Source organism: Cydia fagiglandana, chromosome Z, assembly GCF_963556715.1.
Source record: "Cydia fagiglandana chromosome Z, ilCydFagi1.1, whole genome shotgun sequence".
Taxonomy (NCBI): domain Eukaryota; kingdom Metazoa; phylum Arthropoda; class Insecta; order Lepidoptera; family Tortricidae; genus Cydia; species Cydia fagiglandana.
In genome coordinates, this window is record NC_085959.1 from 33,771,967 (window position 1) to 33,790,935 (window position 18,969).

The 18,969-nt window shown below is 37.8% G+C and overlaps 1 protein-coding gene across 3 annotated transcripts in view; it reads left to right on the plus strand.

The window, feature by feature from the left end:
• LOC134678550 (gamma-aminobutyric acid type B receptor subunit 1) overlaps nucleotides 1-18,969 on the plus strand; it is a 188,791-nt gene that overhangs the window by 149,728 nt on the left and 20,094 nt on the right. For all 3 annotated transcript variants that reach the window (XM_063537147.1, XM_063537145.1, XM_063537146.1), the window contains exons 6-12: nucleotides 10,823-10,991; nucleotides 11,874-11,989; nucleotides 12,060-12,187; nucleotides 12,675-12,816; nucleotides 15,685-15,835; nucleotides 16,980-17,220; nucleotides 17,952-18,159. In XM_063537147.1, the coding sequence (XP_063393217.1) occupies nucleotides 10,823-10,991; nucleotides 11,874-11,989; nucleotides 12,060-12,187; nucleotides 12,675-12,816; nucleotides 15,685-15,835; nucleotides 16,980-17,220; nucleotides 17,952-18,159 (1,155 nt within the window). The remainder of the gene's footprint in view (nucleotides 1-10,822; nucleotides 10,992-11,873; nucleotides 11,990-12,059; nucleotides 12,188-12,674; nucleotides 12,817-15,684; nucleotides 15,836-16,979; nucleotides 17,221-17,951; nucleotides 18,160-18,969) is intronic.

An 18,969-nucleotide genomic window follows, 5' to 3' on the forward strand; every position in this document is an offset into this window, starting at 1 on the left:
CACACGTATGTTAGGCATATATATACTTATACTAGTATTCTTTTTATTATCTTATCATGTTCAAAATAGTTTTCACGATTCTGTTATGGGTTGAGAACTCCAATTTGTGCACAATATCCGGGTTAAAGGGCATTTTCCATAAAACCCCTATTTACGTGGTTTTACCATGTCATAAAAATATACGTTATAAACAAAAATAAGTATAGGAATCGAGTATATCTGTAAGAAAAAGATGTTATTTAATGAAAAAAACTTGTTTTAAAAAAAATAAGCATAAATTAAATTTATTAAAAATATACATATATTGCTATATATAATCGAAGAGTAGAGGGCTAAAAGTATATACCAATATTTTTTTTATTATTTTTCCCTTAAATAATAAAAAATTAGACATCCTTTTAGAGGGGTTCCATTGCTATATTCAAGAATTTTGGATTTCGCTCCACCCTATTGTGGGCCCTCTGATATGTTTGTAAAATTCTATCTGGTAGTTATGGTAGTACCTAGTATGCCCTGTGCTGTGCGCTATGATAGCTCGCCGCGATACGCTAGCAAATTCATTTGAGTCCAAAGAGTGAGATTGGACATTTATTACGAAAACATATCTTTCGGCTTGCCTTACTCCGAAACCCTAAGCACGCCACTGATTTTCGGGATGAGACCTTGCGTCAACTGCCTATGGACGTACAAATTCACATACGCCACAACATGTATAGCTGTAAGTAGGTAGGTATATGATGTTGCCGTTGACTTTTTGCTTGCCTTCTAAATTAGGTATAACCAGGCGTGGCTCACTCGGCGATTTCGTCGCTTTGCTACAGGTAGCTAAAAGTACATCCGTCCCACACCAATTTTGGTGGCTAGCCATAAGTCGCGCGTGGCGCTGTCGCCACCTAGCGGCTATATCTGTGCTGATCGCAACAGACGCGTTTTGTTAGAGAGTGAGTCTTCTGTAACTAGTACTATTATTTATTCTGGGGTAACTACTTACTTATAGTTTGGTAAATATATCAATTCCTAAACATTAATTCTCGTGTTATAGTTTATAGTAAGTACTAGGTACATACTATGTAATAGAAACAGCATCCCGTATCCAGGCGCCGTAATGGGAATTAGAGAATAGAGTTAAAATAAAGAAAAGAGTTTTTTTTAATCAGAAAAAAATGTCAGCCCTGGAAACATAACCCGCAGCAAATAGGAACGTGCACGTTAGGCGTTCAAATAAATAAAACAAACGAAACGTGGCTTGTCGAAAGTTAGGTTTTGTTAACTTTGTTAGGATTTACTACTAAAGGCAGTAAGTTTTTTACTAAAAAAGGAAGACTTTTACGATAGTTCGAATACGGCTTAGTTGATATATAGCAATTTTGCTTAGGCTTATATTTCTTGGACATTTGGTTCAAAATTTAGAGGGGGCACGGGGAATTATTTTTTTCCTTCGGAGCGATTATTTCGGAAAACATTCACTTTATTAAAAATGGTTGTCGTAGACCCCTATTCGTTTCAAAAAACCTATTCAACGACACTCCACACCAAAGCCTCGGACGGACAGACGGACATACGGATAGGTTCCTTAGTTGACTATTGAATGCTAAAAGATATCCCTACCTACACTCAACAACAACAACACTATATACTACGTATCTAATGTTAAGATAATAGTGACTTAAATAATAAAATTAAGTAAAGCATTACGTACTATTACCATTATTTTCTGCTCTTACTCATTTTAATAACTATTACCATAAAACAAGAGCAAAAACAGGGCAGCGGGGGTAGCGCACCGCAGCGCAACGAGCCCCGCTCCGGCGCGCTCCAGCGACCCACACCAGAAAACGGCGTGTTTTATTGTCCTTCCTCATTTTTGTATTTATATTTTTAGTCTCCCTGAATAATAATTTTGTACCCTGCCGACACAACAATTCTGCCGTATTGGGAGTAGGGAGTGTTGTTTACATTATTGAATCGCGTTTCAAACGTTGGTCACTGAGGAATATTCAAATTGCTACAACACTTTACATAAGCTTACGATAAATGAAGCAAACAGAGCAAACATATCTAATTACTCGTAGTAGTTTGTAAGCTATATATGTACCTCGCGTACCCCGTGCATCCCATGTCCATCATTTAGAATTTTTTTATAGAAATTGAGTCTACAAAAAAATTTCAACCTGCTCGTGCTTCGCGCTCGCTCGGTCAATAAGCCACGTAGACGTATTGATGAGTGACTATAGGTAATCAATTAATAATATGTATTGCTGCATCAAAATCGATGAGGTTATTAACTTCATGCGATTATATTTCTACCTTTAATAATGAGGTTTGTATTTCTTAACGCGGAATCCTAATTAATGTCTATGTTCTAGTATAAGCAACGTCTTTCAAATAAAAACTTGGTTTATTTTAAAATGCTAGGAATTCAAGGCCAACGGCTGGCGCGGGCCGTGATCGGTCAAATCCAGGCTGACGGGTAGTTTGATCGCTACGCTTTAATAAACCACGTATGTTTTGTGCTTGTTTGCTTCCGTTTGGAAGGGAAACTTCACACGAGACACGCGAGTCTTATGACTCACGCGAGCACGCACTTTTGTCACACGTACCGTGATAAGACTGATAAGTGATAAACTAATAGTTAGTGTGGACATGATGTAGCTTATTCGAGATCTAATGTAGGTACCTACCTCCTTTTAGCAACGTAATAACAGACGTTTCCATACATGTCTTTAAAAACAATTGCCCCAGATTTTACGTTTTCACAACCTTAAATATCCGGCAAAAGATTACATTCAATGTATGTTACGGTACATTTAATCATTCGCGCCATGTAAGTACATGTGCACAGTTGGAAACAATGAATTAACCCTGAACAGGAAATTAGCTGCCGTAAAGCTCGTCTGCGCTCGGGAGCGTCGGGCTGTCGTTTAATAACCTTTCTGCGTCGCCTTCACCATTGCTACTCACAAACGGTACGCGGCATCTTTATCGCTTACTTCGTCAGAAAAATAGTCGAACAGGGAATATTCGATCTGGGGGCCGATTTTTGAATTTCGACCACTAGGGTTCGTGTATTTCGTTAAATAAAATCTCCAATACTAGGCACTTAAATTCTACAAATAAATCAAGTGGTTAGTACCACTAGATTCCAAATTTCGATAGCTCGTATTTCAAAAATTAGCATTTCGCCGTTTGCCACCGACTTTAGAGTGACGAAATCGAGCGATAGAAATTCAAAAATCGGGGCCCTGTTTCCTATATGATACTGATCTGTTCAACCAAAAACATCACTTTTGACACTGACAGATCAGTATCATATCGGAAACGGATCGATAAACTAAAACTAGAACTCGCCAGGCCCCTATTTCACACGGTGACAGGTGCGACAATTGTAAAACATCACTGTTGCGGACGTTGCAGGCATCCATGGGCTACGGTTACCGCTTACCATCGGGCGGACCGTATTGTTTGTCAGAAACTTCGCAAGAGAAATATCTGTTTTTTTCCGATATAATAAAGTTTTTTTATATAATGCAATGATGGTGGCAAATAGGAATACGGCCCGCCCCATGGTAGGTGGTAATCGTAGCCCATGGATGCCTGTGACGAGCAACAGTGATGTTTTACAATTGTCGCACCTGTCAGCGATGTGAAATTGGGGCCTGGAAGTGTCGCAAATGCGTGTCGGTACCTACCTTACTCGTATTGTTTGTTCGTTCGTTCGTTCGTTCGTTCGTAATGTCACAGCGTACTCGTAGCATATCGTAGCGATCGTAGATACGCTACGCCGTGGCATATACGCTCGATAGAGTTAAGCATAAGAGCAACGAGAACGGGTGTTATTCCCACACCGGTACACTCATACTTATGTGTTGGTGCAAGCGTAGGGCGTTTCATGTCAGAATAAAATCAAAAAACATAAAACCTTCGAATCCCAACAAACAATTAAGCGACACTTAGCACTTATTTTATCACCTTAAGTAAGACATAGAACGGCTGTAGAATAGCTACATATTCTAAGCTTACAGGCTCTGGTGACATCAAGGTCTTTAAGAGGTCCATGTATAGCTTTAAGATCCACAGTAGTCCTTTTGGCCGCTAGTGAACTAAAATAATTATTTGCTTTTAATTATCCGCCATTACATTTCACTTCAAGCTGTCACAGAGCAAGCTTACGAATAATAATACAAAATGGAAACATCTGCAACCAAAGCAGATCTAGGGCTAAGGAAAAAATGTGCAATTACCTTCATGAGTGTTACAAATATTGACTATAAATGCTAATATATCATCTAAAGCTGAAAGTATCATCTATATGGCCCTACACTACTACTCAAATAGTTAGTATTCGCTTATTTGGCACCCTTTTAAACCCTAAGTACTTAATCAACGCTATTACAACACTACTTTAGCGCTCTTCTACTACAACAGTTTGTAGTCACCTATATGCAACCCATCTAGCTCCTAAAGAATTAATTAACACTATTGTAGCTCCACTATACCGCTCTTATGTCTCTTTTTTTATCCGCTAACCCTACTGTAGCACTGTTATAAATCTTATGGTGATAAAATTTGTGCCCAATCCGGGGTTAAAACGGGGTTATAGCCGGCTATAACTCCTATTTTTAGAGTACTAACAACACCTAAAGAGTAAATAGGCGCTTATATAAATCTCTTCTAACCCTTAAATTTAGCGCCTAATGTTAGTTGGGATGTCGCTTCCTCAAACGCAAAGAATAAATAAACAACATGCGATTAAGAAGTAGTGACTAGGGCGGAAAAAATACATTCTAGCGTTATAAATTATTTTAAAAGTTTAAATAAAAGAAACAGCGACACCGCTTATTCCACCCTGACATAAAACACGTACAGCTTATGATAGTAATAACGACCGCGCTCGTTTCGTACAATACATACATTACATTTACAGAAAGCCCCGCTCTAGCGACGCCTTTTAAACCTACGTACCTTAAAATGGGGTGAGTTGGATGAAATTTGACTTTCAAACCTCGATAAAATTTTATTTTTACATGTGAAAACTGAATGGTGTATATAATATTTAAGTGGTTCGGACGTTTGTTTTTTAGTTTGTATTTTCTTTTGGGTAGTTCCATTTCATAACTTTGACGATAAAGAGGAAAACCCACCTCACCCCGTAGTGCCTCGTATTTGGGGTGAGAGGGTTTTTCATACAAAGGTGATTTTGGAAGATTTTTGGATCGATTTTTTTTACTATGCGTATTACTATAGCCCCATTTTAAATTGGAATACATTATTTTTGTAGCAGTAGCCTTAAAATCCCTTCTCACCCCCCTCTCAAACCTTCTCTCCCCATTCATAACCCAACTCTCCCCGCGAAACCTACTCACCCCGCTTTACGGTACGATTTTGAGAAAAGCTTTCGGTACAGTCGGGCTGGCTGCTTTACTTATTAATGATTTTTCCGAATGATTCCCCAAAGAAGACCACAGCGACAATAATGGAAGTAAGAAAAAACGTTAAGATAAAGTGGCGAGCATTGAAGCGTCCTCTGCTTGCTTAATATCAAGCCTCGCCAATGCGACACAATTAATCTGTTTCCATTTTAGATCAGGAAAATGGAGCCTTTGTAGCATTCGTTTTACAGAGTAATCTGAGCCAAAGTTTAATTTCCCGCTTCTTGAGTGAATGAGCTTATTTTTAGAATATTTTATAAGTAGGTAGCTGGAATTTTTTAAGCACTCGAGCTTACAATCTGCTCATACAATTACTTGTTAATTTAAAGTATTTACTAACTACCTAAGTATTTGTTACAAAAATGCAGCTAAAGAGAAACTCGGTAATCTTCGTTAAGTCACAAATATGATTTCCTGTTCATTCAGCTGCGGCTTCCCTTTTACCAGTGTGTGCCGGTCTCCATTGCATAATCGAGGATGTCGGCCGGAGACTAAATGGACTGTTCTAAATAGCCGGGCGCAATTACCTATCTCGACTTTGACGTTGCCTCGATACGTGATAGCTTTGCACACCAGGTTAGCAAAGGGCTTCTGTAGTGGACAATATAAACCTATTTATTAACTGTTTGTGTTAGATTATGTAATAAATAGGTTTTGAACATAACCTATAACACTGGAGTAACACTGGATCCGGCACGTGGTTACCACTAAGGCCCACTTGCACCATTCCACTAATCCGGGGTTAAGCGGTTAAACTGTTAACCTCGTGTCAAAATGTATGGCTAACCATGGCAACTCCTGGTTTAACCGGTTAACCCCGGGTTAGTGAAATGGTGCAAGTGGGCCTAAGAGGGTAAGTCGATTTAACGGGGTAATCCCACCGCATAAACTTATTTATATTACAAGGCTACAAGCGTGCAATCGCTTTAGATTTATTTACTCCCGATTTGGTTAATTGTACCAAACGAGAGCAAATTATAACTGATATGAAATAAGAGGGGTACCTACGCTTTTTCTTCTGGTCTGGGGTGCGAATCTCCCGACTTCGGGCAAACTCGGCTCCGCTCGGCTCAGCATTGCTCCGAGCAATTTTTAGGGTTGACAGAACATGACGTCCCTTTGCGTGCACGGCCACAGATAAGATAATGGCTTGAATTTTGACAACCCTAAATAGCCGAAAGGAATAGTGCCATATATTAAAAAGGGACAGCATGATTCGACCCTGAACCGCTGTGAAACTTCGGTTTTGTAGGAAGTTAGAGATAAGGTATGAGTAAATACCTACAAAGAAAACACGGGTCGCTTAACAGAGTACCTTATGAGACCTTAACTTTTAATGTCGTTCCTACAACAACACAACTTACTTTGCTATTGTGAAAGGAACTTAGCACTTGTGAATTCGTACATAAGTGTGACAGGAGGCAACACTTATATCGACGTCAATGAAAATTGAAATACCTACTTAAGCACAAAATACAAGAAACTTGGTCTGGGTACTAAAAGGTCGCCACTCATTAGATTCTATCTCGTCTATTCTGTTACCAAGAAAGGAATAACTAACAATTTCGGTAGAGAAACAAACCACAGGAGTAGTTTATTCGTATATTACTATAAAGTCGCATATTAATTAGACTCCAGAGTCCATAACTTTCGAAAATATATTTAAGGGAACACTTTTGTTTTTCATTGTCTGTGGTTCCAAACTATACAATTTAGCTTGTTTGTTAGAGGTTGTTGTCCAATAGGTTGACTCTATTTAAAATATAAGATGTGCAAAAATATTTTTTAACTGATATATGGATATAATCTTGTTAATTCAGATAGTTGCGCCAGGTTGCGCTACTTAGACAGATGCTAAGAATGTAATATACGAATATCAAAGGACCCGCGATGATAAGAATACGGGAAACCGACATCCGCCGCGAAAATACGAGTATATGTGATATTATGTTCATTCACCTACCTACTCTATTACTGAAGAAGGGCACTCTGGAATATTACGAGTGGTATTATTACGTATTACTGACGAGGTATTAGGTATACAATCTTAAGTGTAAATTATGTTTCATTAATCAGCCAAGAACAATGCAGACTCTGTGTGCTCCTTACCACGATGGTTTATTTTAATTACATAATACAGACGGAGCTATCAAGACAATTTATACATGGGCACCTACCTACTTAAAAGGCCCTTAAAAGGCCATCGAGTTGTTTACAGACATTGTCTTGTTTCATTAGATTTTGTCATTATGAGCAGCCAATGATATTATAACTTAAGATAGGTTATACGTATTCTAAAATCTAAGCGCTTTCGCAATACTAATTTGTACAAGTTGCCTTTAGTCGAGCGAGAGCTTAAGCGAGAAATGTGCGTTAAGAGAAAAATAAAAGGATATACCTATTACGTTTTACAAAGAGTATGACAAACATGAATGGAATGCAAAAATAATAAATAATAACAGATTTATTCGTAGGCATAAAAATAAATATGGAATAAGTATTTTTTGTGCTCCTTATGTATGAGTGTAACCTCTCATATAGTATCATTGATAGGAGAATCAATTCGTATCTTTTATTCATATGAATTTTACTACACAGATGTCAACAAACCTTCTGTATAATGCTATCTTTGCCTGAACAATCGTAACACTGAAAACGGGACGTTAATAAAAGCCGTTTTGTATATTCATGAATACATTTTGACGAGAAACAATGTGACGGATGTTGGGAATTGTGATTGTCTTTCAAATCAATTCGGCAAACGGGGAAAGCAAACTTCACTTGTTTTATTTGGAATTTGTCTCTAATTTTATTTGTGACATTTATTACTTGTTGGAGTAGAATGGGTTGCTTCATTTGTTTTTCCTGCTACTCGAACCTGTGCTTAGTGTACCTACATACCTGTATGTACATTAGGTAGGTAGGTACTTACACTTAATACTCAGAAGACCTATCAAAACCACCTGCTTGTTTAGCGCCACTTGCACCGTCCCACTAACCCCGGGTTTATCGGTTAAACTGTTAACAGTTTAAATTGTACTGGTAACCATGGTAACTCCATGTTTAACCGGTTAACCCCGGGTTTGTGAATGGTGCAAGTGGCCCTTAGATGAATTATTGGGTAAATAAAGACTGTATCGTTAAGTATAGGGACAGATAAAACCTGGTCTAACTGTTGGCATGTGTATTAATTTATATAACTATGTTCTAAGAGTTTGATCTGGGGGTATTTTTAAGCTATATCTGATTTAAGAAGGTTTGACATTTTTTTTTATTTTAGGGACTTTATGATGCTTTTAATACCGTATAGCAAATACAGTCCGGACAAGCCTATCGAGCTGAATTTGAAACTATTTCACGAACTCTTTGGTACGATTTAAAGTAACAACAGGTTAATAACATGTGTTGGCAGCCGCCAACACATGTTATCTAAGTGTCCTCTTCATGACTGTTCAATTGAGTAGGTAGCTGCGGAATAAATGTGGTGAATTTTTATTTTTACATAAAACGATTTTTCACCCCATGTTTTAGAATCCCTTCAATTTCTGATGCAAGCGTAATGACGGAGACAGCTAGAAGAATATTTAAGCTTAGAACCAAAGCCTAACGGACATTCATGGCGTTGATCCATCGCTAGAGCGGGTCGATAGAAACGCTCCATGATAGTTAGGTAGGTATATTATTAGATGTCAAAGTCATAGTTGTCGTAAGTAGTTAGCATGCCATATTCTCTAAAAGGCCACCATACACAGATCCTAAACTTGTTCGCAAACCGCAAATTTTCTTCTAGTATTTGTCAACACTCGCTATTGTTAAATACTCGAGAGGATTGGGTAAATTTCGTCCAAACCATATGCTTTACGTCGAGCTGCCAGGACGAAATGTGTATTAAACACATGTGTATTTTTGAAATAAAAATATAGTACCAAAAAAACGGCTAAGTAAAGTTGTCCCTATAATTATATAACGATACAGTCTTTATACCGCGTGAGCATGGCGTATACTTTTAACGGATTTATGTGGGTGCGGTCATTCAAGTTAAGTGAATATAATTTGACATAGAAAGCGGAATCAATGGAAGGTACCGGTTGAAGTCTGGCGCCGTGCCAGGGCGTCCTGTCGTGATCCAAGTTCGGCAGGTTCCCAGCGTCCGGCTGACCTTAATACAGCCTCCGAAAATCTTTTTACTTCCGTCGTAAATGTTTATTACCAGCTATAAACGACCCACTAAAGAGATCACTTCATATCAAAATAATTGACACTTTCACCTAGATATTCCAGGAAGTCTTCATCGTTGATGTTCCTATTTTATTTTATGTTGGCGTCTTATATTGTCTTTACGGGATAAAAAATGCGTTTTCCCGTTTAAATAACATAACATCGCCATTTTTTAAATTTTATATAATAAATTTCTGTTTTGTAACGTTTAATTTTAGTGAAATGTTTTAAAGGTAATGTTATATTAATACTATTTCTAAATATCTCGGAAAACACGTTAATCCTTAAATACCGGTTATTTGATATAACAGTAGTCGTTAAGCCCAGTTCGAGTCAAGCGAGCGGCTTTAAAACTTCTAATGGTCAAGCCACATGTTACAGTTGGCAACATAACAAAATATGTAGGTACTAGTTTATGTAGTATATACACATACATATTTCATACCTATATTAGGCAACTTACTATCCTATTGAATACAAGACAATCAAGACATTGTAGTTTTATATATGCAGGTTATTATAACCAGTTAACATTTTAGCGATTAGCGTGATGTTGTGACAAACATCTAAGCATCCAATGTATAATAAGTATAACAGTTTAACAGTTTAACAGTTACCAGACCAACTGAAATGTATGTATTGCTGGTTATATGGCCTGAATGTTTTCTTAATCATTCATTCGGTTTTATGGCTCGGGAAATGTAATTTTCTTTGCCGGGAGGAGCCCTTTCGTACAGGGCGAAGGCAACGACGTTTCGGAAAGACAAATACTTATTGGATGCTAAAATGTAAAGAGCTCATATAAGATAAACGTACTGGTGCTCGACGCGGTCCCAGTACATGTCATCTTGAAACTTAAGTCATTGTCAATAGAGGTGACAGCAAGGTGGGCATTAGCATGTCGAGGACTAGCACGATTAGGTACCTCATATGCTGCTTCAAAATAAATTAATCTATGCAGCGTGGAATAGGTATTTATGGTACCATCGAGCTGATCTGATGATGTGGCCAACCGAGGACAGATGTGGTGGAGGAACTGATAATGTGGTGATAAAACAACGAAACCCCAACTCATTATTGTGTTTGAATTCATTAGAATTGTCTCGATGAATATTACTAAAATGGAGCTTGGATGAATATTGAAATTGTTGAAAAAAACTCTGTTTGTTATACAGGTTGGTACGAAGACAACTGGTTCGAAACTAACTTAGAGAAAGAAGGTATCGACTGCACCGTGGAACAAATGCGAGAAGCTGCCGAGGGCCACCTCACCACTGAGGCCCTCATGTGGAACCAGAACGCCAATCAGACCACTATCTCTGGGATGACTTCTGAGGATTTTCGGTATAGATCCACTCTCTTATTGTTACCTCCCAAAAGTAATTCTTACGTAAGAATTCCCCATTATAATTTATAAGTATTCTACAGAATGCTTATAAATTGTTGTCTCGCTCAAGCGAATTATTTTCAATAACTCAGATGCTAACCCAGCTCAAGCGAATGTCAGAATTATACTTCTTATGGATACCTATTTCAGCTGCGAGAATAGTTAAATATTATTTCATGAGAAAATGTTCCAACAAAACATCTAGGATTGCAAGGCAGGTGAAGGATATTCGCGCGGTCTGTTCTCGAATAAAACCTTTTGTCACTACTTTTACGCGGTGAAATGGCTCATAAAATAATATTATATTCTCGTGGCGCGACACTCTGAGTCTAAAATGCCTAGAGATATGCGATATCGCGATTCGTGACGGGACTTTATTGTTATCTGCGACTCCGTCACATAAGAATGTTGTTTAAAAAGTACTCTTTGTGCTCCATATAGCAGAAAAATAAATTCTTCAAGCGAGTCGCGTAATATGGAGAAAGCTTTCTTCTACCTACTTGTCATTTTATTAAGTAAGATGTTGTCTCGAAGTTGCTTTTGAAATGGTACTGACATTATAATAACTAATACTTAGTTATGTTTAAAATTTAAGGTTAGCGTTATGCCTATCATAGCCACGTTAAACACTTCAATAAGAATAGAAATACTTCATAATGTCACTTCTATTTCAAATTCACAAATGGAGAAATGAAAACTGGCCAGTAATCGCACATTCCCCAAAGCTAACCGGCGGTCTTTGTGGAGACGTGTCGGAAGTAAGTCCGTGAGATGGCAGAATAAATGTGTGGTTGTGTGATGGAAATAGCGGCCATCATTTGTTTGCGTTGTGTAAACAGATCTCGACTGAATGAGGCTCTGCGTGAGGCCGGATATGACATCGACGGAGAGAGGTACCCGGAGGGGTACCAAGAGGCGCCATTGGCTTATGACGCGGTTTGGGCGGTCGCATTAGGTAATATAACAACATAAAATGTCCAACTACAAACAATAATCCCTTTCTTAACCTAATAACTTGTTCGCAGCTTTCAACAAGACGATGGAAAAACTGGAAAAAAGCGGGCTGAGTTTAAAAAATTTTACGTATACCAATAAAAAGATTGCGGACGATATATACGAGGCCATAAACTCAACGTCATTCCTTGGTGTGTCGGTAAGTAAGGTCATATATGTACAATGCAGGTTATATTGTTTGTTTTTCGTGCAATGTGATACATTTTAAATGATTACGAAATGTATAACAACAATACTATAATATGGGAATGGGAACGCTCACGGGAACGGATAGGGAACGGGCACAAGAACAGCAGTAGTGGGACCGTGAGGATAATACTGAGACTGTTTTATTTATTTAGGTTTTTACCTTCATATATGTTCTCATTCTAACTGATCACCTGATTAGGGGACCTACCCAATGTCAATTGTACATCGACAAACGCCAAACGAAAAGAAATAACGTAGAAAGTAGACCATCACTACTAAATGAGGTTTAGTGATATAGTTTTCATATACTCATAGGTATAAAAACTGTCATAGTAAGTACGATTACCCAGTAGAGAGCAAAAGTCTGCACATTGTACGGCACATCACGTGTCGTTCTACAATTATATACGTACAGTAAAACGCATATTTGTTTTCAGGGCCTGGTGGCATTTTCATCCCAAGGTGACCGCATAGCTTTAACGCAAATCGAGCAGCTGTCGGAGCAACATTACGTGAAGCTCGGCTACTACGACACGCAAGCCGACAACCTGACGTGGTTGGACCGCGAGCGGTGGGTCGGTACGTACACACGCGAACTTTCACGCGGCGAGAACCGCGGCAAGGTTACCTCCATTAAATATTCATCAGCATTATGAAAAAGTAAAATATTCCGTATTATTTAGTTCACCATATCATTGATGAAATGAATGACTACAATCATGTTACGTCACAAGTCATAATTTGGATAGTTTTAGAGTTCTCGTGAAAAAACCAATCAGCGAGCGAGGCTCTTAAGTTTTATACAAATGATTTAGTTTTTCTATGTATTTTATATAAATATGTTTCATTAAATAATACAATATTACCATTACCATTCCAAACTGACGATTGTATTTTATGTTGAAAATTCTAGTAGGTAGTTAAAAGTTAGAATATAAATAAGTTATATTTTTTGATTTACGCCTAACTCCTGCCGCTCGTATATTTTCTTTGTATAGCTCCATTAATACTTCACGGCTTCTAGTACAATAAACCGCTCAACTTTGCAAATGGCTTTATTTTGCCGGTTTTTCAGCATTACTAAGTTACTACAATCCAAAGTGACTACTTTTAAAAGGATGTCAATTACTTGTGAATGTGGAAAGTTTTTTGGCTAATAAAAAAATATCCGAGTAAGTAAGTAAGTATGTATAATATTTCTATATTTTATGTTGTAAATCTAATCCGCATAGTTTCTTTCTTAGGTATCTACGGATATTCGTTAACTTTCGATGCGGGCGCCCTGTTTCCAGTACAAAATGAACACATATACTTGACATACTTACCTAACTACGTATTCTTGGCAGTGAATGTGTTAAAATACGTTATCCAAGATCTTACTGTAAAAGTAATTATCGAGTAAAAATTAAGTAGGTACTAGAGCATATGAATGGTTATTTGGTATTTTCAAAATAACAATAGCAGGAGGCTTCGAACGAATAATAAGCCATGGCGAAATGATTAAGCGGAAAATATTTCACAGAATAGCAAAATTTACATTAAAAAACCAGCCAAGCGTGCATCAGACTCTTTAAATTTTGTGTATAACGTTTAAAACTGCGCTATTATATACACAGGATGCTGCTTTTAGTAAAGATCAGATGGATTTGATTTCGATGTTCAGCTAAATTATTTTTTTTCGCAGTAATTATCAGAATTTGGCCCTATGGATCTGCTTATTCTGATGCTTGTTTTGAAAGTTTGCATCAGGAACGAAATATTTTGTAAATAGTGAACTACAAATGTAAAAAGTCACATAGAAAACGAGTAAAATGATTTCTGCGTTTTTTTAAATGTATTCCCTAAGGGTTGAAAGGGTTGAAAGTTTCTATTGGGAGCGAACATTTTTAGTAAATAGGTAGTGGCCTTAAAAATCTTTTAAGCGGAGTTAAGAAAGATTATATCAAGAAAAAAAGATCTGTTAGGAGCTTGAAGCTTCGTAGGTTTTGACAGACAAATCTCATGGGTTGTACATATAATTATGTATAATTATCCCTACCTATACTGCAAAACGTAATTCAAGACCAAAAAAAGTAAGAAATGTTGCCACTTTTTTACTAGCGCGTCTTGTATTTATGTACAAATAAATAAATAAAAGTACTTTTTTAAATAGTAGGGGTAACATTACTAATGAATAAATTATCTTAGCGTGATTATTTATCAAAAGGAATTTACAATTTTAGAAACAAATTATTGCAATGGCAACATTGTCTCACTTTTTTTGGTCTTGAATTACGTTTTGCAGTGTAGTTACATAAAGTTCTATGCTCACGAAGCTCGAAGTCGCGGGTAACAGCTAGTAATATACATACAATATACATAGAAGTATGTGTACAAGTAAAATAAACAATAAATATTATTTGACATCTTACACAAATTGCCACTAGGCCAAACCGGCCGGCAAAGACCCCCTATGGCCTCTATTCTAGTAGGAAGTTAGTATATTGCACATTCCAGTAAATATGAGTGTAGTATAAAAAAATAGCTAGTGAGCCGATCTATGACACGAGAAAAAACCGGGCAAGTGCGAGTCGGACTCGCGCACGAAGGGTTCCGTACCATAAAGCAAATAAAAACGGAAAAAAATGCAAAAAGAAAACGGTCACCCATCCAAGTACTGACCACGCCCGACGTTGCTTAACTTTGGTCAAAAATCACGTTTGCTGTATGGGAGCCCCACTTAAATCTTTATTTTATTCTGTTTTTAGTATTTGTTGTTATAGCGGCAACAGAAATACATCATCTGTGAAAATTTCAATTGTCTAGCTGTCACGGTTTGTGATAGTACAGCCTGGTGACAGACGGACGGACGGACGGACGGACGGACAGCGAAGTCTTAGTAATAGGGTCCCGTTTTACCCTTTGGGTACGGAACCCTAAAAAAGATGTCACTTTTGAGAGTAATAATTGCTTAAATCCATTTTATTGTGCACGATATTTAAGATTAAGTAGATAGAAAATCTCCCGTTGCAAATTCCGCGCGGTGTGTTTCCGACTAATTAACATTTATTTATTTTTTCCCTTGCTTTACTCAAAGAGAATAGATAGTATAGAGGGCTATTGCCAAAGTAAATTTTGTAGTCACGGTACATTTACTGCCATCTATCGACACACGATTAAAACTTAAAATAAAATTGAAAATGTATAAATTAATCAAAATATGTTTACGGATAAATGATTTTTAAATTTCATTGTTCCATACTGACCCATGTTCTTTCACTGATATGTGTTAAAATAGTTAAATATGAAACGGTGACGTCAACGCCATCTAGCCGAGAATAGGCCAAAGGTGTGTGCGCCATCTATTCGAGAATGACTTTTTTTTATTTACGAGGCAGGTTTTTTTCTTAGACTTTATTTATCTTATACGGAGTTATATATATATATCTCTGCTTTACTGTTGAACAGGTGGCAAGGTACCGCCGGACAGGACGGTGATAGTGAACGAGCTGCGGACGGTCTCGCTGCCGCTGTTCGCTTGCATGGCGTCGCTGTGCGTGGCCGGGATCATAGCGGCCATTGCGCTCATCATATTCAACTGCGTGCACCGGCATAGAAGGTAACGGGGGCCTAGCCAACATGCCAATCGTTAAATTGTTTATACGACAACGGTTTCACTCACTTGAATTTTTAGTCGCTATTATGTCTCACGAAAGTTTAATATCGATTATGCCAATCGTTCGTAGCGATCGAAACTGTCATTCTTACATTAAAAACTTCGCCTTCAAGTGAAAACGAAGTAAATTTATGTAAAATTAAAATTAACCCTAGCACAGTTTGAATTTTGTATATGTACTTACTTGTTGTTAAACAAAGAAAGTGCTTTCCATATACTCATGAGATCAAAATTTAAGCGTCCTATAACTTGTATATTTAGACTTGAATGAATGATAGTCCTTACTTATTTTGCTAGTCACCTAAATGATGAATAATGCTCCTAACCTACTTGAGTTTGCCAATAATTGCTATCCTTAATATTGCGATCAAAAGGAAATTGTACCGAATTTGTTTGCCCTTTCACATACAGATTATATAGATTTACGTAATGAACGTGATTAAGTAGGACAATGTCCACTTAATCCAACATTTCCTTTTATTCTGGATCTAGATTCAGTTTCATGGTTGTTCTGCATTTTTAACTGCCGTGAACGATATTAATTCAATTTCAGAGTTTGACTTATAGTCCGCTTTTATTGCCGTGAATATTATAGCAGTCGTTAAGCCGTAACGTTCTTTGTGTTCATACATTTCACAGTTATTTTATTATTGTATATTTTGTATTCAGTGGAAGATAAAGCTGGGTGAAATAATACGAAATAAAACATGGCAATGGCAATATATGTATGTAAAAGAATAGCAGTACTGTTATTTAAAATGCCAATAGGCAAGCAAGATCGTCGCTATGAAAATATGACGTTTACAACGACACTCTCACACTTTGTTCTGTCCACTAGGTGCTAAGTTAACTTTTACAGACTCTAGTCACAAAAAAAAAGTTATTTACGATACAAGTGCAGAAAAGAGGAATTACTTATTCGCACGTGTATCGTACAACGTTTTACAGTACATATGGCCCTTAAAATTTTGGACATATACACGAAAAGTGCTGTTTCTCTCACTAGTGCGGAAAAGTAGGACCATATGCACTGTAAATTTAATGATACAATGTGTGACCGGTATATTATTGGTGGCGGCTTGGGCAGGGTGATCCAGTGGTCGCATCCAGCGTGCAACACGGTGATGCTCTGCGGCTGCTGCATCTGCCTGGGCGCGGCCGTGGCGCTCGGCGTCGACGGCCGCTGGGTGCAGCCGCAGCACTTCCCCGGCCTGTGCGCGGCCCGAGCGTGGCTCCTCGCCACCGGCTTCTCGATGGCGTACGGCGCCATGTTCACAAAAGTCTGGCGTGTGCACAGGCACACTACTAAACCTAAGGCTGATACCAAGGTGAGTTCAATGTATTCTGATGGGGTAGAATAAAATGTCGTTCGCTTTAATTCTTAACAGATTAAGTGAATTTTTATTAGACTGCAATAAAATAATAGTAACTATTAGGTACTTACTGTTTTTCAAACAGCCACAGTGGCATGTATCTAGTTTTTGTTATGTTCCTTGTCCTAAATAAGCGGTGTGAAGCACCCACAGCTGCATTATTTTGATATATGTACATATAACATGGAATAAATTAATATTAAAAAGTTATTAACCCGAGGGAGGGTGCAAGTCCCGGTTTATAAAAAGTACTGAGCACAACAACTTTTGTAACGTGTACAATCTCTTGGCACTTCATCATGTCGTTTTCCCCGGGTATTGCTGGTGCATCTCATTATTTAACAGACAAACACACGAAATGCAGACTCATATTCATATATTAGCATAACTGAGCAAATACGCGCAAATGAAGTGCCGCTGTTATGAGTGGAAAGATAATAGTAGCTCGCGTATAATAAGTATATCTTACCTACCTAAGTGTATACCTATCTATTAGATTGGTTCCATAAACCTTTTTATTTCGACGGGGCACCCCTTTATTTAGTTACACTTCTTACGCTGATAAAATACACCAAGTATTGAGAATTTAGCTTGACTACAATGGGGTGCTCAACCGCTTTGAAATTTTTTATTTTCTAATTTTTTCGCTCGCCTTTAGTAAAAATATCTGAGTGATTGTTACGCAGAAACGTATGCACGGCTGGAAACTATACACCATGGTGGGCGGTCTGTTGGTGGTGGATGCGACGCTGCTCACCACGTGGCAGCTGCGGGACCCGCTGCAGCGCGAGGTGGAGACCTTCTCGCTGGAGTCCCCGCGGCACCACGACGACGACGTCCACATCAGGCCGGAGCTCGAGCACTGCGAGAGTAAAAACAATACCGTCTGGCTAGGTAAGACATCCACCACCCTACCAGGTTCCACGTTCTACCACGACGAATTAAATACATCATATCGGTTTTGTGACCTACTCGACATTTAAAACAATCTAAATCTGAAACGCGAAAAAGTTGATACCAGTTTTCCGAAACATCTTGGTGAAGGTCAGAAGTAGTTTCACGAACCGCCTTAGTGAATTTTATTAAACTAGTTGTGGAAAATATACTCAAGGCCAAAAAATTATCAACAGCCGCACGAGTTTCTTGAATTAATAGTAAAATTTTCTAAGAAAGGTCTACTTAAGTCATCTAATATGAAGGTACAGTCGGCATCAAAAGTAGCGGATCAAACAATGTGTCAAAAATATCTAAATTCATTCTTTAAAGCGAAGTCTAGAGATTTATTAAGTTATCCAGGGTGGCAGATACTTTTGGCGCGTTTTTTCTGTGTGAAATCTAAATAAGTGCAAAACAGTGCCTCCTGTCGGATAGCTACATTACTGGGAAACGTCAGATCAGGAACACAGTTTGGCTCGTTTATCTTTTAACAGCCATTAAATACCCCCAACGATGATTTACGTTTTAATAAAACTCCAGACCTTCAGAAATGTACAGCCATTACCCAAAACCTCGACAGTATTTACCTGATGAGAGATGAGTTTTAATTTAAGACTAAATAAGCAGATACATATTAATGCTACTATATAAATTAAATTATTGTTTGTGATTTACTTCAGGGAACCTATCTAGTGGGACCTTAAAATGCTGAATATGGAAAAATGATTTTGAATAGACTTCGGTCCTTAAAATAGGCAAACGCTATAT